Genomic DNA, 22,341 nt, shown 5'->3' with positions numbered 1-22,341 from the left:
ACCATGGCTGCTCTGAGACCACAATGGAACAAAATTAGAAATCAGTAACAGAAAAATATTCTTTTAAAATACCAAAATATGTAGAGATTTAAAAACACACTTCTAAATAACACACAGGTCAAAGAAGAAATCTCAAGAGAAATTTAAAAATATTTTGAACTAAATGACAATGAAGACACAATTCATCAAAAAGGAGTGGTAAGTAGTACTTAGAAGGAAATACATAGCATGAATACATATATTTAAAAAGAAGATCTAAAAATAGTAATCTGTTTCCACCTCAGAAAACTAGAAAAAGAAGAGCAAATTAAATCCAAAGTAGCAGAAAAAAATATAATAAGAATTAGAACAGAAATCAATGAAATTTAAAATAGGAAATCAATAGAGAAAATCAACAAAATCAAAAGCTGGTTCTTTGAAAAGTGGTCCTAGAAAGTAGACCTGCTGATGTTGTTAGAACTGGATTACTCACCAGTCACCTGACAACAATGGGATCTTTGTTGGTAAATGGGATGAAGATAATCTATGGTATGCTGTGGCATTACAATTACTAAGATTCTTAGTCACAGTGACTTGGGATTAAGTATTGGTAGACAGAAAAACATTACATTATGCAGTTGCCCTAATACTTGAACAGCATGGAGACAATTATAAGGATTGTGAAGTTGGCTGATCCTAATTCACTATCTTAGAAACTCTGAAGGAGGACAATGTCAAGGTTAAGTCATCTAACTATCATCTTAAAGCATATTATGAACACTATGAGGCCTTCATAGCAGTATTTGGATGATCCTCATAGACTGCTAAAAATCAGGCCCAGTATATAAATGTACAGATAACAGAGTTACTAAGGAAACAATGCAGAACCTCAAAAGGTCTCCTATGGTAAAGTGAGGACCCGCACTGGGAAGGAGTAGGATCCTGATACACGGGATGGGAACATTTAGGTGTATATGCCTGACAAATCTGAGCTCCCAAATTCACCAGCACCCTCCAATTTGGCAAAAAGTTGTCCCCTTCCCACTGCTAGAGCAGAACAGCTTCTCTTTGTACTGAGGCCATGCACGTAAAGGCCTCAAAGAGGCAGATGCTTACCGAGAGGATGTTTGCTCTCCTCACAATCTGCCCACTCCCCCCACCTCCGCTGACTGCCCCCCAACCAATAACTTATATAGAGTCAGTCCTCAGATAGCCCAAGGACCTGGCTATTATGGACTGGAAGGAACCAGGGAAATAGTGTGGGAGTGGGTAACAAGAGCACTAATGGTGGGCATCAGAGGGATGGAATAAAATGCTGGATAGAGAAGACTATTGATGTGGAGCACTCTCCCATGACACAGGACTCCCGAAACCTATCCTAAAATGCTGTTGGAACTACTCTTTAAAGCTTGGACACAACTCTTGGCTGATAGCAAGCAAGGTGGTGATGCCGAAGTCTTGACAGATTGTTGAGGAAGGAATAAGTAGACTGAGGAAGGTGGAAATATTACAATGGAGTTTATCACGAGACTGGAGAACCTACTGGTAGACTATGTTTCTAAGATAAGAAGGGAGTCCTTGTTGAAAGACCTAAAGATGACTGTTCTTCGGGTTGACAGCAGGGGACGTTGCCATGAAACTATAGCTACCATAAATACCTCCGATGAGTCTGCACAAAGTAAATTGAAAACCTTTGGGAAAGGATTCACCATTCTAGATGTCGTTAAGAACATTCATGATTCAAGGAAGAGGTCAAAACATCAACATTAACAGGAGTTTGGAAGAAGGGGTTCCAGACTTCAGCGGAGACCGTTACTGCAGGTGTCATGGAAACAGCAAGAGAACTAGAATTAGAAGTGGAGCCTGAAGATGGGACTGGATTGCTGCAATCTCATGATTAAATTCCAATGGATAAAGAGTTTCTTCTGATAGATGAGCAAAAAAAGTGGTTTCTTGAGATGGAATCTACTCCTGGTGAATATGCTGTGAAGATTGTTGAAATGACAACAAAGGATTTAGACTATTACATAAACTTAGTAAAGCAGTGGCAGGGTTTGAGAGGACTGACTCCAATTTCGGAAGAAATTCTGCTGTGGGTAAAGTGCTAGCAAACAGCATCACATGCTACAGAGAAATTGTGAAAGGAAGACTTAATCAATGAGGCAAACTTCACTGTTGTCTTATTTCAAGAAATTGCCACAGCCACTCCAGCTTTCAGCAACTGCCACCCTCCTCAGTCAGCAGTCCACAGCATCCAGGCAAGACCCTCCTCTAGCAAAAAGATTACAACTCACTGAAAGCTCAGATGATGCTTAGCATTTTTTAGCAATAAAGCACTTTTAAGTAGAGTATAAACATAGGTGTTTTTTTTGACATAATGCTATCATATACTGAATAGACTACAGTATAGTATAAACATAACTTTTGTATGTACTGGGAAACCAAAAATTCATTTGACTCACTTTATCACGCTGGTCTAGAACCAAACCCACAATATCTTCACAGTATGCTTGTATTTACAGTAGTATCTATTGCTAAGCACATTCCAGTTTTCTCTCTCATTAAAGTCTAAATTTTTTAAATTAAATTTAAATTCTGATCTTTATCATAAAATTCCCTAATCGATAACATTTTACCTGTTCATAGGCCCCAATCTTGAGAGCTGTCTCCGGTGCAATTTTAAAAACATTTACACCATTTCCCCGCCAAAGAGAACGAATTCCTCCTTCTTTTAACATCTGCTCAAACCCACCAATCAATCTCATTCTCCTTGACTTTAAACTATGAACCTAGAAACATACAGGAAATTTATTTTTAAATTTATTTTGCTAGTAATATAGCATTGATGCTATTATTGCTAATAAAATAATGATACATAAATGTAGAAATCTATGAACTTCAACACCATTTTCATTGTCCTTTAGAGACATATAAAACTGATATATTAATTTTTTGTTGTTCCCAAATACATACTTTAATCTCATACATCAAAGAGAGCAACTTAAAGAAAACAAGAATGACTTAATTACCAGAGAATTTTTGCATATACAAAATGTGTTGTTGCTGCTAAAATTTTACAAGATTATTAAAGAGTACACTGAAATATGCACAGAAAAAGGAATGGATGAGAATATATCAAACTTTCAATAGTGCATACTTCTGGGTAACAAGGTGTTATGGGTTGAACTGTGTCCCCCAAAAATTTCTATGTTGAAGTCCTAATGCCCATTATCTCAGAATGTGACCTTATTTGAAGATAGGGTCTTTCTAGAAATAATCAAGTTAAAGTAAGGTCTTAATGCAGGTCCTAAAAACTAATATGATTAGTGTCCTTATAAAAAGGGGGAAATGTGGACTCAGAGACATGTACAGAGGGAAGACAACATGAAGAGGCACAGAGGAAAGACAGCCATCTACAAGCCAAAGAGAGAGACCTGGAATAGATCCTTTCCTCACTGCCCTCAGAAGGAATCAACCATGCAGACACCCTGATCTCAGACTTCTAGCCTTCAAAACTGTGAGACAATAAACTTCTGTTGTGTAAGCCAGTCAGTTTGTGGTATTTTGTTACAGCAGCCCTGGCAGACTGATACACAAGGATTACATGTCAATTTTAAGGTCTTCTGTTATACTTTTCTGTATCTTCCCATTTTTCTAATGTATTATTTTACAATAAGAATACTTTTTTTTAAGAAAGTGGAAATTAGAACGTTAGTAAAATACCCTCCTGTCTATAATATAAGGGAATGATAATGGGAGAGAGCAAGTTGAAATGGGCATTCTCATCTCCTGTGGGAAGAAAAAGTCTGGAAAAGAATTTAACAATATACACACATGCACACACACACACACACACACACACACACACACAGCCTTAAAAATGTTCGTATCATTACTTAACTTCTAGGAACTCTTTCTAAATAAATAATCCTAAATATGAAAAAAAAGATTCATAAGCAATGATGTTCATCATTATGAACTAATATGAATTATAATTTTAAAAGAGTTTTTAAAACCACCTACATGTCCAAGAATAGGAAAAAATAATTAAAAATTAATATGACACATCCACTTGAAATAATAGTCATTAAAACCTGTATTTGAAGAATACACAAATATTTGAAATATTTGACGAATATTTGAAATAACATGAAAAAATACTCATTCTATACTGTTAATCACAAAAACAAAAAACAATCTATAAATTATTCATAAAGTGAACACTGATACTGAGTAAGGGCATTACTGCTATAGATATAGGAGATCCGGAGAAAGAAAGCCCAAATCTGGTCAGGGTTGCATTGTGGATACAGATCTGAGTGTTCACAACTTGGTAATTGTAAAAAAGTGGGAGAAGGATATTCCTAGGCTGACGTTATTGTACCTTATCACATGGTGCCCACAAAAGCTAGCAGGATCTGCAAACTTTCAATCTCCCTGCAGAAGATGGTGGCCACCAATACATTGTCAGAAAGCCTGTGAACAAAGGGGGTGCAACACCCAGGACCCAAGTGCCCAGCATTCACATCTCATTGCTCCGCGTGCCCTGTGACACAAATGATGCCTCTGAAGAAAGAGCTACTAAGAAAAATAGGAAGAGTCCACAGAACATGCTAAACTTTTGGCCAAGAGAAGGAGGGAAACCAAAGAAGAACATCAGGAACAGATTGTCAAGAGATGGAGGCTCTCACCTCTGACAGCTCCTACTTTTACATCTGAGTCTGTCAGAATTAAGATCTTCTAAGAGCAACAAATAAATAAGATCATACAACAACCAAAAAAACCTATTAATAATCCATTACCAAATGTCACTAACCAAAAAAACAAAAGACAATGAAACACCCACCAGGTATGTAAGTTTATTAGAAATTTAAACTCACTAGATTGTGAGTTATTAATTTTTGTATCCTTGTGAAGAAAATATTCAGCCAACATTAGATTTTAATTATGACAGTTAATAGATTAAACTATGCACTACTAAAACTACTATTGACAATCCATTACTCAGTAAAATAAAGATAATTAGACAACATTATCTCTAGTGAGACATCAGTCAATAGCACACTCTAAGTAACTTATTTGCCAATTCCTAGAAATATGCTTAATACTTAAATAGTACAGGAGAACCATGCTATTATGTAGGTGCAGGGTGTAGAGATAATCAATAAATAAGACTAATGGTGTCTTATCACTTCTTTGATATAATTAGTTATATTTCTGAAAAAACGTCTAATACAGTGTTCTATTACTATCATTTCAAATAAAAATTAATTTAAATAACACACAAGCATCTTTAAGAAAATTTAAAAATCTTTTAATATTGAAAATAAGAAAATTTGCATTTTCAGAAAAATGTGAAACTTTAATGAGAAATAGTATGAAATGTGCCAAAACATTTCTTTTTGAAAAGTTGTCAAAGGTTTTTCAAGTGACTTTAATGCTTAAGGGGTCAAGTATGCCAACTACCTGCATCATGACTTTCAAGCGGTCAAAAGGTGCCGTGCATGTCCTCGCAACTGCGCCAGCCATGCCCCCTGCCACCAACTGCCTCCACCAATCTCCAGAATGCTTTTCTTCTTCAGTAAATTCATCTGGAATAGATATACTCTCCCCTATATCAATTATCTGATAAAAATGTAAAAATGAATTACACAATAAAGTATACATACTTGATAAATTAAAAGGATACTTTTTTTAAAAAGGATAATTTTTTACGAAGACCAAAAACCCAAAGATCTTTTTCATAGCTCACCTCCTATTAATGAATACTGACAATTTTCTCAGCACTGGTACTAGACCAAATGATTTTTAATAATACATTCACATATAGATTTAAAATCCATAAAATCAATTCCTATTAAATTCGACTTATTAATTTCAAATTCTCAAGCTATTTAGATTAATCTCTTCCATGAAAAATGTAAACACTCAATGCAGGGATCATGTCTTAGTCACACACCACAATGTCTGCCATACAATATGTAAGGAATAAATGCTTAATTAAGTTTGTCTACTTTATTTCAAATTCTCTTGAATTCCACTGTGTACTTACCTAATCTGTCAGAATTCAAGAGTAGTATTTTATACTCTTATACTTCTTTTCTATTATTTACATTGACTCTTCTCAATGACAATTTATTTTTTTTTAAAGATTTTTTATTTATTTATTCGACAGAGAGAGAGACAGCCAGCGAGAGAGGGAACACAAGCAGGGGGAGTGGGAGAGGAAGAAGCAGGCTCCCAGAGGAGGAGCCTGATGTGGGGCTCGATCCCATAACGCCGGAATCACGCCCTGAGCCGAAGGCAGACGCTTAACAACTGAGCCACCCAGGTGCCCCCTGAGTGACAATTTAACGTAAGTAATGAATCATGGAAATTTACATCAAAAACTTGGGATATACTGTATGGTGACTAACATAACATAATAAAAATTTATCATAGAGAAAAAGAAAACATACATATCAAAAAAATGACAATTTTCTTCTTAAAACTCTGAACTTTAACAAGTTTTACATTTCACTTTATTTTCAGTCATCATACTTGCTTTTGCTAAGATTATCCATTTCTGCTAAATGTTGAGGCAATGTGACTCACTGAAAAGGGTGTCACACTGGATACAGGGGATCTAGGTTCCATTACTTGTCAATCATGGCAGACAAGTCACTTCTCTGCTTCTTAGTTTTCCCACCTTTATTTATGCATTCATTGGGTGCCCCCTTTCCAAGTACCATTCCACCTCAGAACTTTGTACCTTATTTTCTCTCTCCCTAGGACATTTCTCCTTGGCTCTTTCCATGCATTCCTCTCTAATACTTAGCACAATCTTTATTAGTTCATTTCTTTATTTTTTTATTTTTTTTAAGATTTTATTTATTTATTGGACAGAGAGAGACACACAGAGAGAGGGAACACCAGCAGGGGGAGTGGAAGAGGGAGAAGCAGCTTCCCACTGAGCAGGGAGCCCGAAGCGGGGCTCAATCCCAGGACCCTGGGATCACGACCTGAGCCGAAGGCAGACACTTAATGACTGAGCCACCCAGGGGCCCCTTTATTAGTTCATTTCTATCTATTGCTTGCTTCCTCCTTTAGAAAATAAGCCTGATAAGAGCAGCAACCTGGTCTTTTTTATGCACTGTTGTAAACCTTGCACTTTGGTCAGTGGAGATAAGTGTGCTCAATAAATATTTGTTGAATTAATAAATTAACACACCAGGTGCTGGGCTGTGCATTCATTATATGGTGCAGAAATTACATTTCTTCCCTCTGGGAGTTTACAGTATAATACAAAAGATAGGAAAGGAAACAAGCAATTATAACACAGAGGAATAAGTACAATAACAAGGGTAGCAAAAAAGTGTCTTAAGAACACAGTACAGAGACATTTAACAGAGTGTAGAATTTTTAAGTTTTTGTTGGGGGGAGATGAGTGGAACTGTTAAGGAACACTTTTCACATAAAGTGACTTAGAAGTAGCAAAACAATATGAATCCAGGTATTCTGACCTCAAAGTTTACCTTCTCGTCCATCACACTGTACTATCCCTATAAAAGTACGGATTGGCCAAGGGAATATTCTAAGGCAAAGAAAATAATTTATTCAAAGACATTAGATATTCTAAGAACTGCAAGACTATATATAAGGATTGAAGGAGAGTAAAGGAAAGCTCAAGACCTTGGAATAAGTTTGGCATTTCTGGCCTGGGCAATTAGGAAGGTGAAGACACCATTCAGTGAAATGCTAAAAGAAAAATCTAGGGGACAAATGACGTGGTGTGTGTGTTTGAGGTGTCCCAATTGATATCCAATAAATGCTTGCACATGCAGAAGGAAGGTGTGCTCTAGAGACATTAGATTTAGAGCAATCAATTAGCCTATCTGGTAGTTCAACATGGAAGAGTAAATAGGATTGCCTAGGAAAAAAATATACAGAGTGAGAGGCTAAGAAAGTTGAAAATAGAACATAGAAGAAAAGTAATATATAAGAGACAGACTGAAAAAGAAGACCCTCAAGGCAGACAGAAAAGTAATGACAGAGAGGTAGGAAGAAAACCGGGAGACTGCAGTGTAAAGGAAGCCAGGTGAAGAGAACATGTAAAAAGAGAGAGTGGTAAGATCTAGAAAATATCCACTGTACTAACAGTAGAGAGACTAGCTTAGTAAAAGAATTTCTACAAAGTGGTGAAAGCAAAGCCAGTTAGTTGAGAAGTGAATGGGAAGTATAGCCATGAAGAGAGAAAAAGGATAAGGTAGCTAGAAGGGACTTCAGTAGGATTACTTTTTTTTTTTTAATGGTACTGGCTTAATATGTTAAATGTCATATTTAAATGCACAATATTTAAATACAAAAAATAAAGGAGATAATGGAGATAATAAGGCCTCTGAATGGGTCAAAGATGAAATCAAAGGGAAAATCAAAAAAACATCTTGAAACAAAAGGAAACACAAAACACTAAAACTTATGGCATGCAGCAAAAGCAGTTCTTAGAGGGAAGTTCATAGCAATACAGGCCTACCTCAAGAAACAAGAAAAACCTCAATCTAAATTTAAACTTTAAGGAACTAGTATTACGCTAAGTGAAATAAGTCAGTCAGAAAAAGACACATACCATATGATTTCACTCAAATGTGGAATTTAAGAAAAAAAACAGATGAACATAGGGGAAGGGAAGGAAATATAAAATAAGATGAAAACAGAGAGGGAGGCAAACTAAATTCTAGGAAACAAACTGACAGTCACTGGAGGAGGGTGGGGGGATGGGGTAATTGGGTGATGGGCCTTAAGGACAGCACTTGATGTAATAAGTACTGTGTGTTATATGCAACTGATGAATCATTAAATTCTACCCCTGAAACTAATACAAAATAATAATTTTAAAAAAATAAATAAACCTTAAGGAACTAGAAAAAGAAAAACTAAGACCAAAGTTAGCAGAAGAAAGGAAATAATAAAGGTCAGAGAAGAAATAAGTAAAATAGAGACCAAAAACAAAAACAAATAAGCAAAAAAACAAAAGATAACCAAAACTAAGTGCTGTTTTTTTTTAAGATAAACAAAATTGGCAAACCTTTAGCTAGTCTAACTAAAAAGAAAGAGAGAAGACTCAAGTAAATAAAAGCAAAAACAAAAGAGGAGACATTACAACCGATACCACAGAACTACAATGGGTCATAAGACACTACTCTGGACAATTATACACCAATAAGTTGCATAATCTAGAAGAAATGTATAAATTCCTAGGCATATACAACTTACTGAGACTGAATCATGAAGAAAGAGAACATCTGAACAGACCAGTAATGAGAAAGCAAATTGAATCACTAATCAAAAAAATCTCCCAACAAAGAAAACCCCAGGACCAGATGGTATTCCCGGTGAATTCTACCAAAATTTAAAGAAGAATAAATGCCAATCATTCTCAAACTCTACTAAAAAACTGAAGAGAATGGATCCCTTCCAAACTCATTTTTACAATACCAGCATTACCCTGATACCAAAGCCAGACAAGGATGCTATAAGAAAACTACAAACCAATAGCCCTGATGAACATAAATGCAAAAATCCTCCACAAAATATTAGCAAATAGAATTCAATGGCATATTAAAAGGATCATGAGAATTCAATGGCATATTAAAAGGATCATGATAAATGGGATTTATCCCTGGGATGCAAAGATGGTTCAACATACACAAATCAAAAAATGTGATAATAGAATTAAGCATAAAAATCATATGATCATCTCAATAGATGCAGAAAAAGCATTTGACAAAATTCAACATCCTTTCAAGATTAAAACTATCAAAAAATTGGGTATAGAATGAATATAACTCAACATATTAAAGGCCATATATGACAGGACCACCGCTAACATAATACTCAATGGTTAAAGGTTGAAAACCTTTCCTTGAAGATCAGGAACAAGATAATGGTGACCATTCTCACCAATCCTATACAACATAGTACTCAAAGTCCTAGCCTTAGCAGTTGAGAAAGAAAGAGAAATAAAAGGCATCCAGGGGCGCCTGGGTGGCTCAGTTGGTTAAGCCTCTGAATCTTGATTTCAGTTCATTCATGATTTCAGATTCCTGAAGTCGAGCCCTACATCTGGCTCCATACTGAGTGTGGAGCCTGCTTAAGATTCTCTCACTCCTTCTTCCTCTGCCTCTCCCTGCTCTCTCTCTCTCAAAAAAAAAAAAAAAAAAAAAGAAAAAGAAAAAAAAGAAAGAAAGAAAAAGAAAAAAGAAAAAAAAAAGACCCCCTCCCTTGCTCTCCCTCTGCCCCTCCCCCTGCTCCCATTCACTCTCTCTCACTCTCTCTATCTCTCTCAAAAAAAAAAAGGCATCCACATCAGAATGAAAGAAACAAAATTGTCTCTGTTGCAGATGACATGATCTCATATATAGGAAATCCTGAAGACTCAACCAAAAAATTGTTAGAACGAATCAATGGAATCAGTAAAGTTACAAGATACAAAATCAATATATAAAAATCAGTTGCATTTCTATACACTAACAACAAAATACCTGAAAAAGAAATATAGAAAACAATCTCATTTATAATAACATCAAAAACAATAAAATACTTAGGTGTAAACTTAACCAAGGAGGTAAGAGACTTGCACACTGAAAACTAAATAACATTGATGAAAGAATTTGAATATGACACAAATAAATGGAAAAATACACCACGCTCATAGACGGGAAGAATTAATATTGTTAAATGTCCAATACACAGTGACACCTACAGATTCAATACAAGCCCTATCAAAATTCCAGTGGCATTTTTCACAGAAAGAGAAAAAAAAATCCTAGAATGCAGATGGAAACACAAACCTCAAATAGCTAAAGCAATCCTGAGAGAGAATAAAGCTGGAGGGGTTATACTCCTTGATTTCAAGCTATACTACAAAACTATAGTAATGAAAACAGTATGATACTGGCACAAAAACCAATGGAACAGAATTGAGAGCCCAGAAATAAATCCTCACATATATGGTAAACTCACATTTGACAAAGGAACCAAGAATATTCGATGGACAAGGAATAGTCTCTTAAAAGAATGATGTTGGGAAAACTGGATAATCACATGCAATAGAATAAAACTGGACCCCTACCTTAAACCACTCAGAAAAATTAACTCAAAATGGAATAAAAACTTAAACATAAGATCTGAACCTATAAAACTCCTTAAAGGAAATAAGGAAAAAGCTGCTTGACATGGGTCTTGACAATGACCTTTTGGATATGACACCAAGAGCATAAATAACAATAACAAAAAGCTTTTTGTAAGCGTCCAACTCTTGTTTTTAGCTCAGGTCATGATCTCAGGGTCATGAGATTGAGCCCCAAATTGGGCTCCACACTGACCGTGGCAAGGAGCCTGCTTAAGATTCTCTCTCTCCCTCTCCCTCTGCCCTTCCCCCACTCTTGCTCTCTCTCTATATATATATAAAAAGAAAACAAAAGCAAAAATTAATAAGTGGGTCTACATCAAACTTAAAAGCTTCTACACAGTAAAGGAAACAATCAGCAATATGAAAAAGGCAACCTACAGAATAGCAGAAAATACCTATAAATCATATATCTGATTTGGGGTTAATATCCAAAATATATAAGTGTCTCATACAACTAAATGACACACACACACACACACAAAGCAAAAAGCCAAAACAAAACAAAAATGTACTGAAAAAAAGTATGCAAAACAACAAAATAGATATTTCTCAAAAAAAAAAAAAGACATACAAATGGCCAACATGTTTATGAAAAGATGGTCCACATTACTAATCAGTAGGGAAATGCGAATCAAAATCACAATGATATTACCTCTTGTTAGAATGGTTACTACCTACAAAACGAGATAACGTGTTGGTAAGGATGGAGAGAGAAGGGAAGGAACCCTTCTGCATTATTGGTGGGAATTTAATTGGTACAGCCACTATGGAAATCAGTATAAGATTCCTCAAAATATTAAAAACAGAACTATCATATAATCCAGAAATTCCCCTTCTTGGTATAAAGCCAAAGGAAATGAAATCAGGATCTCGGGGCCGCCTGGGTGGCTCACTTGGTTAAGCATCTGCCTCTTGATTTCTGCTAAGTCATGATCTCAGGGTCCTGGGATGGAGCCCAAAGTCGGGCTCCCTGCTCAGCATGGAATCTGCTTGTTTTCCTCTCCCTCTGCCCCTCCCCCTGCTCACATAAGTGTGCTCTCTCTCTCTCTCTCTCTCTCTCATTCTCTCTCTCTCAAATAAAAAAAGCATTTAAAAAAAAGAAATCAGGATCTCAAAAAGATATCTGTACCTCCATGTTCATTGCAGCATTATCCACAATAAGCAAGTTATGGAAACAATCTAAGTGTCCACCCATAGATGAATAAATAAAGAAGATGCTGTATATATACACAATGGGTTATTATTCAGCAATTAGGAAGAAGAAAATCCTGCTATTTGAAACAATATGGTTGGACTGCAAGAGCATTATGCTAATTGAAATAAGTCAAATAGAGAAAGACAAATACTGTACAGTATCACTTATATATGGAATCTTAAAAAAAGCCAAATTCATAAAAACAGAGAGTAGAATGGTGGTTGCCAAGAGCTGGGACATGAAGGAAATGGGACGATGTTGGTCTAAGGACAAAAACCTCTGGTTATGAGTTGAATAAATTCTGGGGACCTAATGTAAAACATGGTGATTACAGTTAATAATATAGTATATACTTGAAAGTTTCTAAGAGAGTAAATCTTAAATGTTCTCACCACAAAAAAAAAAAAAGATAATTATGTGAGGGTTATGGCGGGAAGTGTGGCAACCATTTCACAATACATAAGTGTATCAGATATCATGTTATGTGCCTTAACTTACACAATGTTGTATGTCAGTTCTATCTCAACAAATATCAAAAAAATAGACAAGGATAAAAATAGACAATTTGTAGGAAAGAACATGTGAATCTCTAGTATTTCTATGAAGACATGTTAGAAATGCACATTAACACAAGATACAACTTTATACCCAACAGAGTGGAAAATATTAGAAAATTGGATAATACCAAGTAATATGTAGAGAAACAGAAACCTTCATGCATTGCTGGTGGGAATGTAACCTGGTGTAGAAAGTCATTTGGGAAATAACATGGCTATTTTTCAAAGAATTAAGACTGGATAACCTCTGAAAATTTGCACATGCATATTCCTTTTGACCCAGAAATCCAGTGAAATTCTCTTATGGTACAAAAGAGGACCTTTTTTTTTTTTTTTTTTTTTTTTTTTTTAGATGAAGTGGAGAAAGTCTGGATGTCTATTACTCGGGAATTGCATAAAGAAGATGTGTTCAATGCATACTATGTAGTGGTTAGAAGCAATAAACTAGATGAACACATAACAAGGACAAATCTTAAAATCATAACACCGAGTGAACAAAGCAAGAAATCAGTTGTGGCCTTCAGCAGAATACTATCTATGTAAATTAAACACACACATGAAACATTACATGATTCCTAAGAATATATACATATCCAAGACACAGACTACACATATTAGAATAAGTGGCTATCATAATAAGTAACACTTATTGAAGACATATATGACCTGCCCAGCCCTTTTCTAAATTCACTAATGTACTAATTTAATTCCCAAAACTCCTACCATTACTATCCCCAGTGCATAACTGAGAAAACTGAGGCACAGAGGGGGTTATATAGCTAGTGGGTGGCAGAAGTGAAATTCAACCCTAGGCATCTGACTCTGAGGCCTATGCTCTTTGTCCTCCCCTGTATCATCTATGAAGAGGAGGATGCAAATAGTATGCCATGAATAAATGATTAACTTAACATCCTGCATTGAGATCTAAAAAAGAAAAAACAAGTTTTTGATTATAAAACCTCATTTGTTCCTCACAACTCTGAGTCGAGTGCTTACATAAAAAGAAGAGGTAGATTACATATTTGATCCTTTCTGATTCTGAAATTTTGAATCTTAATCTTTGACTTTAAATTCCCATGATAGAAAGCTAACTGAGTATATCATCTCTGACATACTCTGGGAAAAAAGAAAAGTATATTATTTTTCCACTTTCCTAGGACGGTTAACTATATCAGAGTAATTTATTCTCAACACAAAGTAGGTCCCTTCAGTAGATGAGTATCTACTTTAAGATCTAGGTTTTAGTAAACAAAGAAATTGTAGTAGCTATGTTTGTACATAAAATACTAACAGTCCTTACTCAATTAGTAGAACATTTTAAGGAGAGAATATTGTTAATTTAGCCACTGATGCTGGAAGTATTATAGAGGTTACATAATCATAAGAGCCATGATATTTGTAGAAAAATAAAAATAGAGTAAAATACAAAGCAATCTTACAGTAGAATGCTTCCAGAAACGAGCAATTTCATCAATATTTGTTGCGGGATGAAGTAAAAAGTAGTATTTCCATTCATCCCAGTCTATTGTCATTGTTCCATCACTATCGATGCTGAAATTTAAAACAAAAATAGTGCTTATAACATTTATAACAAATACTCTAAGAATAAGTACTAAGAATACTCTGTTGAATATTTTAAAAGTTGCTAAGATAGATCTTACGTTAATTGTTCTTACATGGAGACAACTTAAGTGTCTACCAATGGATGAAAGGATAAAGAAAATGTGGTATGTGTGTGCAATGGAATATTATTCAGCCATAAAAAAAGAAATCTAGCCATTTGAGACAAAATAGATGGACCTTGAGGGCATTTTGCTAAGTGAAATAAGTCAGACAAAGACAAATACCACATGATCTCACCTATAAGTGAAATCTTTAAAAAAAAAACGAAAGAGCTCATAGATACAGAGAACAGATTGGTGGGTGGTTGCCAGAGGTGGAGGTTTAGGGGATGAGTGAAATGGGTGAAAGAGGTTGAAAGGTACAAACCTCAGTTATAAAATGTGTCACGAGAATGTAATGTACAGCATGGTAACTATAGTTAATAATACTGTGCTGTATAGTTTTGAAAGCTGCTAAGAGAGTAAATCTTAAAAGTTCCCATCACAAGAAAAAAAATTTTAATTACATATGGTGAACGATGTTAACCAGACTTATTGTGATGATCATTTTACAATATATACAAATATCAGAACATTACATTGTACACCTGAAACTGATGTTATATGTCAATTATACTTCAATAAAAAAGAAATAAATTTAAGTTTTAACTACAAAAAAGTATTCTTATCACAAAAAATAATAGTTATAAATAAGACGGTGGGAGGAAACTTTTGGAAGGGATGGATATGTTTATGGCATAGATTGTGGTAATGGTCTCCTAGATGTATACTCACTTCCAAACTCATCAAGTTGTGTATATTAGTTATGTACAGCTTTTCGTATGTCAAAAAATTCAAGTTTAAAAAATTTTAAATCAATTGCTTAAGAGAATTACACCTATTCTTTAAACTAAAGCAGGCACAATTTTATTCTAGGGACTTTGTAACGTGTGAACACTTAATGATTTAGTCAACAGCATTCTCACAATTCAATAAATTTCTTAGGGATCTTTCTTATAGCAATGTCAATAAAAGCTAATATTATCAAATCTAAAAAGAAAGGCATGCAGGCAGGAAAGGAGGGAGGCAGGCGGGGAGGAAGGAGCTATATCTATAGCAATTAGTTTCTAACATGGAATATTAAATAAAAATAAAAACTATCAAAAATAAGGATAAGGCCTGACCTTTGTAGAATTTTTTTTGCCTGAGCATCAGAAATATTTATACCCAGTGATTTCAAAGCAGCAATTATTTCTGAAGTTTCTACTATTCCTTTAAAAAGTGAAAAAATGTCAAATTAAATTATCTGCAAAGATAACAAGGCAAAATATACTTAGAATGCAATAGTCTTTAAAAAGCCCATGTTTTTGAGACCCACAATCCCATATTCACAATACAAAGACTAAAAGCTCTGAAAACTAAAAGACTTTTTGTAAATTTGGCACCAAAATTCATTTGGTAGTCAATTATTTATCTGATTTTGTGTGATTATTCATTTGTTTCACTGAAGAAATATTCACGTATATAACTGCATGGTGATGCCCCAAACCTTACTTGGAGTATTACATAATATATCATACACGCACTGTGTTGCTTTTCTAAAACCCAAATTCTAAATTTCTAAACACAACCCCCTAAGGGTTTCCAATAAGAGACTGTAGATCTACAACAAATCTAGATTATTGTACCTACCTGGAAAAAATTTAAAACTAACTCTGGTTGTTTCCCAAACAAACTGAGGGCTTCAGAGGGGACAGGGGTGGGGGAATGGGATAGGCTGGTGATGGGTAGTAAGGAGGGCACGTATTTCATGGTGCACTGGGTGTTATACGCAACTAATGAATCATGGAACTTTACATCAAAAACCAGGGATGTACTGTATGGTGACTAACATAATATAATAAAAAAATATTATTATTAAAAAAAAAAACAGAGAGACCTGCAAAAAAAAAAAAAAGCGAACTCTGAAGATCTGATTCAGGGGCATGAAAAAAAGGTCACTCAACATTTTATAAGGTAAGTTTTTAAAGAAATAATATACCTAAAATATAATACAACAAAAACTCTTTCTAACACAACCATATTCTATGTTAAATAACTCGAGTCGACTGATACATTTAATACTAGCCTACTACGCATCTCAATCTCACATCGCTAGATGTTGTAAAGGAAAAATTAAGTATTCCCTATGCTCCTCAAACTCTAAAACACTTAACTCATCATGCCACTCTCCAAGTCCAAAAAATCTTTGATCCCTCCCTTGTGTAAAACAAAGAGCTGAGGCTACTCAATCTTTTAAAATATGAGGACATTTTCATGTTAAAAAACATCAACTTAATGTCACCTAGTTGTAAAGTATGTAACACCAAAAAACTATTAATTCTGTCACATCTTCATTTCATACTTTATGAACCATAGCTGCATCTGCATACATTTATAAGTAGTATACATATGTATGAGACATATTTACTTAGCCTATAGACAAAGCCCAGTATTCATACATAGAATTTCAGATTCTTTGTGATCACTCCAAGGCCCCTAGTGTTCCAAGCTTCACAGGATGGAATTCATTGGTCTATTCCTTAGCTTAAAAATCAAACTTTTCTTCAAATGGGGAAACTGAATGCTCTGCTTTATATCCCATTACAATCCTCAAGCACTACACTCTTAATTCAATAACTTAAAAATATTTTTGAAAGTATACTATTAAAATCACTATGTTAAATGTGAGAAAAGCCAGAGATTAATAAAACAACAACCCCCAAAGAGCTTACTAGCTTGTATGGATGAACTACTTATTTTTAAAAATATATCACACAGTGCTAAATACATGTTATGTAAGAGTTATGAATAATAAGCAATGCAGGGATAAACAAGAATTAAAAACAAAAGTCACAAATGAAGTACTATAAAGGATAAACAAGAGACCGCCAAAGAAACAAAAAAGCATTTCAGCATAAGGTACAGTATGAGCAAGGTACACCTACTTGTTTAACAAAGATTGATTGAGAACTTACATACGGTACTAGAAAGCAAGATGGTAGCTACTTCGGAGGGTGGTAGTGATTTGGATGGGAAACAAAAGGGCCGTTCCTGAGATGCTAGTAATATTTTACTTCTTAATCTGGATGCTGTTTCCATGTTATATGTTTGCCTCAGGAAAATTCATGGAGCTTTTACTTAGAATTTATGCACATTGCTATATGTGTTATATGTCAATGAAATCTTCCCCCCAAAACACTAAGTTATGGCTAAACCTAAAATGCTATATTAACCGGTTCTGACCTTGACTGACGATGTCCTAATTCTGCCTTTGTTCAAACTATGATCTCTCTGCTCAAGAAACCCCATCTTTTTTTTCTTTAAGATTTATTTATTTGAGAGAGAGAGAGAGAGAATGGCCGTTCAAGTTGGGGGAGGAACAGAGAGAGAAAAACTCAAGCAGACTCCTCACTGAGCACAGAGCCCAATGCAGGACTTGATCCCACGACCCTAAGATCATGACCTGAGCTGAAATCAAGAGTCAGATGCTCAACTGACTGAGCCACCCAGGTGCCCCTCAAGAAACCCTTTCTTTTCAACTTTGTTTATGTATTGATCCAACAAAATCTAAATTGTTCCTGGGCACAATTAAGCTCTCCCTATATCACTTCTACAGCAACTATCATAGTCTATCTTGTATATGTTTATCCTTAATTCACCCAAAATTGTTTACTTCTGAAGACCTTTGTTAGCACAGTTCCAAGTGCAATAGCTCACATATAGTGCTCAAAAACTGTTTACTTCATTGAGCTAAAATACATCAAGTAATTTTTACCGAAAAGAAGCTAAAAATCCAAGCTAAGATGTAGAAAAAAATTAGGTAATGAGATCCAGAATATTATCAAGGCCTATCGGCTGAAAAGGAGATTCAAAATTGTCTTTAATTATATGCATCAAGCTTTCACTGAGAATATAGACTTGAAATGGATTCAACGGAATGACAGTTATTAGACGGATGGAGAAGAGGACCACAACCATTCCAGTATTGCAATTCCAAAGAGAAATACAAAATATTCCATTCCTGTACCAGCAATTTATTGCTAAGTAACAAACTATCACAAAATTTAGTAGTTTAAAAAGGATGTATTTGATTATGGGTATGCAATCTGAGCTTGATTCAACTCATTTGCTCTTCTGCTGGTCTTGCCTGAGCCACTCATGCGAATTCATTCATTTGAAGGTTTGTTCAACTACCACTGGAAATCCAAGATGGCTTCACTCGTGTCTGTTACCTCAGATGGAAATGTAGAACAGCTGAGAACTAAATGAGAGATCTCTCCCACTGGGTAGTTAGATCTCTTTCCTGGTGGCTCAGGATGTTAAGAGAGAGTATTCCAAGAGGAGAAGCTCCAATATACAAGTACTTATTAAGTCCTGCTAATGCCCTAATGACTGAAGTAAGTCAAAACGGCCAAGCCCAGGCCTGTGTGGTTCACAAGGCTACACAAAGGCATACATCCTGGGAGATGTGACTTACTGGGAGAGCCTATGGAAAGCAAAATATTTACCCTTCCTTAGCCTCAGTGTTCTCATCTGTAAAATGCAGCTGCTATAATGACTTGTATGAGACAAAAATAAGATACAGAAAATAAAGTCCAATAATTGTTAGTTCCTTTCCTATCATTTCTTCAATCTCCAAAAAACTCCATCCAAAAAAGAATTCAATAATTACTTCATTCACATCATTATAACCGCATTCCACGGACACTTTGGCTAAACAGGAGCAGGAGCTCAGATACTACTTAGTGAGAGAAGTTAAATAGATCAGATCACATCAGGGCTTGAGCACTTCCTGCCAGTGAGTTTGATAGTACACCAGCCCACGTGCATCCTCTTGCCTTCACTGATTGGCATAAGGCCTGGAAAGCCTCCTAGGGGACAGAAAGCAGGTGGTAAAAACTGAATCCTGCATACTATTAATTTTTAACAAATATAATGTGTGATGAGCTGGAAGAGTCCCAACAGCAACAATGTCAGGAAGGAAATGAGCCAGATCCAGTAATAGAATTCAGAAGGAAATGTTGGCTCCAGGGTCAATGACACACACCTGATACCAGAAACTACCCTAGCCCAGCCAATCTGGAAGCACTTGGACAGTCTGGAAGAAGGTGACTGCATGTTCATATGAACTGAGAAAGCCGTACGTTGAGGCCCCAAATATTTTGCTACTATCAGACACCTGATTAAGCATAACAGCGGGGAGGAGTTTCCTACGGCTGCCATAACAAAGTGCCACAATCTGGGTAGATCAGAACAACAGGAATTTATGGTCTCACAGTTCTGGAGGCCAGAAGTCTGAAATCAAGTTGTCAGCAGGGCCATGCTCTCTCTGAAGATCCCAGGGAAGGATCTGCTCTGTGCTTCCCTCCGAGCTTCTGGTAGCTGCAGGTGTTCCTTGGCTTGTTGATGCATCACCCCATTCCTAACTCCATCACACCAAATGGCCACTTCACATCATCTTCCTCCATGCATATCTGCCTCTGTGTCCAAATTTCCCCTTTATATGACACCAGTCATATTAGATATGGGGCACTACCCTAATAGCGTCATTTTAACATGACTGCTTCTGTAAAGACCTATTTCCAAATAAGGTCACAGTCTGAGGTATGGGAGGCTCAACATAACATACCTTTTTTAGGGCCCACACTATTCAACCCATACCAGAGGATGCATTGCCTTTTCCAGGCACAAAAAGCGTGCTGGCCAAAGTAAATTGGCTGAGCTCTACACAAAAGTGGTCACTGAAGCAGCAACAATGATGACACAGAAAGCAGGCAGCTCAATCAGACCTTGCACCTCTGCTTGCACTTAAGCTCTGCAGGCTGGGTAGGCAGTAGTCCTCATGCCAACAGTAGAGCTTCATACCAAATGTCACAGCCCAAAACAAATGAAGCCCATGGGAATTTGGACAGTAGCTCTACCAGAACGGTACCTCCGCAGGACTTGGGGACTGAGCTGTAATGTTCCAGTTTGATTAGCCAAGGCAGAAATGAAAAGATCTATATTGCTAATCACTGTATTACTTTCAGATTTCCGCCTTGCCTCAGAAAAAGTATTCTCTTTATCACCAAGAGCTACAAGCACAGCTTTACCAGAGACAATAGTGCATTATGTTTTTACTAATGACATTCTGATTTCACTGATAATCCGACATAGTGGATTTTCAGCTTACAAATGATGATTATGGTGGTAACCACCAATAACAGGTGAAATTCCAGAATAGCACAAGGGCAGAACTAACGGGTCTCTCTCTGTCAAATAAATAAATAAAATCTTAAAAGAAAAAAAAAAAGCAGAACTATCGGGCCAAGATCAGCAGCAATTAATGACCAGTTCTAATTGAAAGACATTAGTAAGTAGTATTTCTGAAGTTTCTGGGTACAACTTCAGTAGCAGGACCCAGAAAGGCCTAAACTTCTTTCTGGAAAGTGAATGGAAGCTTGAAGCACTGTAATTTGGGTATCACAGGTCACTAAAGCCTGTGATATTCAGGACACATTTTGTTTTACCCAAGAATCCATCAGTACAATCCTTTAAATAGCTTTTCTGGTATACTTAGAATTTTTCAATTAACAAAAACTAGATTTCTGAAAACTTAAAAACTAATACATGTGTTTCTTATATAGGGTATAATTAGGTTCTAATTATCCATGGTTGATTAGCCACATATGGATGCAGAAATGGTATTCTACTTTTACCTACAGTCTTTATGATTTAAGGGTTTGTGACAAAGCACACCTTTCCTCTGTAAATCAGCATGGATATTGATCACAATACTATGTATAAGAGTACAAGTTTGGAAACATCCCAAATGTCTTACAATACAGGAATAATTAGATAAGTCTACTCATAAATGGAATATTTCAGAGTCATTAAAAACTATGTTTGGGAAGAATATTAAATGAAATGAAAATGCTTAAATTATAACATTAAAAGAAAAAAGTAGGACATCAAACTCTATGTAGTGTGACTACAATTTCATTTAAAGAGAGAAAAGAGGGATGCCTGGGTGTCTCAGTCGGTTAAGTGTCTGTCTTTGGTTCAGTTCATGATCCTACCATCCTGGGATCAAACTCCACATGGGACTCCTTGCTCGGTGGGCAGCCAGCTTCTCCCCTGCCTGCTGCTCCCCCTGTTTGTGCTCTCTCTCTCTCTGACAAATAAATAAAATCTTAAAAAAAAAAAAAGTGTATGCTTAAAAAAAGAGAAAGAGAAACCAAGAAACAAACATAAATAAAAAGTCTAGAAGAAACTATAAAAATATATTAAAATGTTAAACCCGATCTCCAGACAGCAGGGTTACAAGTAACTTTTACTTTCTTTTAAGATCTTTTGGTTATCTAACTTTCCTGCAACCAAAATATTTTCAAAATCAGCAAGTAAACAATGGCATTTTTTTTTTAATTACCATGATACTTTCAGCGTATACATTGCAAAAGAGTGGAGAGGCCCACTCCCTAAGCCAAGAAGTTTTAAATTCAGAGGACAAATTCTTTCATTAAAAAAATAGTAACCGGGGGTGCTGGGTGACTCAGTCAGTTAAGCATCTGCCTTCAGCTCGGGTCATGATCCCAGGGGTCCTGGGATTGAGCCCCACATGGGACTCCGTGCTCATCGGGGATTCTGCTTCTCCCTCTCCCTCAGCCCCTCCCCCTGCTTGTGCTCTCTCTCTCAAATAAATAAATTAAATATTTAAAAATATAGTAACCACACAAAAATTATAGCACTAATAAATATAGTTTATATATTATTCTCGGAAAGAAAAAATTACTACTAGACATGCAATAGAAATAACTG

General features: G+C 35.8%; 1 protein-coding gene across 1 annotated transcript in view; it reads right to left on the bottom strand.

Moving 5' to 3' along the window:
• LOC113244951 (mitochondrial adenyl nucleotide antiporter SLC25A24-like) overlaps positions 1 to 22,341 on the bottom strand; it is a 52,962-nt gene that overhangs the window by 8,438 nt on the left and 22,183 nt on the right. Inside the window, exons 3-6 of the mRNA XM_026484672.2 lie at positions 15,687 to 15,774; positions 14,341 to 14,452; positions 5,446 to 5,604; positions 2,616 to 2,768 (exon numbers count right to left, since the gene is read on the bottom strand). Of these exons, the coding sequence (XP_026340457.1) occupies positions 2,616 to 2,768; positions 5,446 to 5,604; positions 14,341 to 14,452; positions 15,687 to 15,774 (512 nt within the window). The remainder of the gene's footprint in view (positions 1 to 2,615; positions 2,769 to 5,445; positions 5,605 to 14,340; positions 14,453 to 15,686; positions 15,775 to 22,341) is intronic.

Source organism: Ursus arctos, unplaced genomic scaffold (assembly GCF_023065955.2).
Source record: "Ursus arctos isolate Adak ecotype North America unplaced genomic scaffold, UrsArc2.0 scaffold_12, whole genome shotgun sequence".
NCBI lineage: Eukaryota > Metazoa > Chordata > Mammalia > Carnivora > Ursidae > Ursus > Ursus arctos.
Note: the sequence above shows the minus strand (reverse complement) of the source record. Positions and strands in the feature narration are given on the sequence as shown.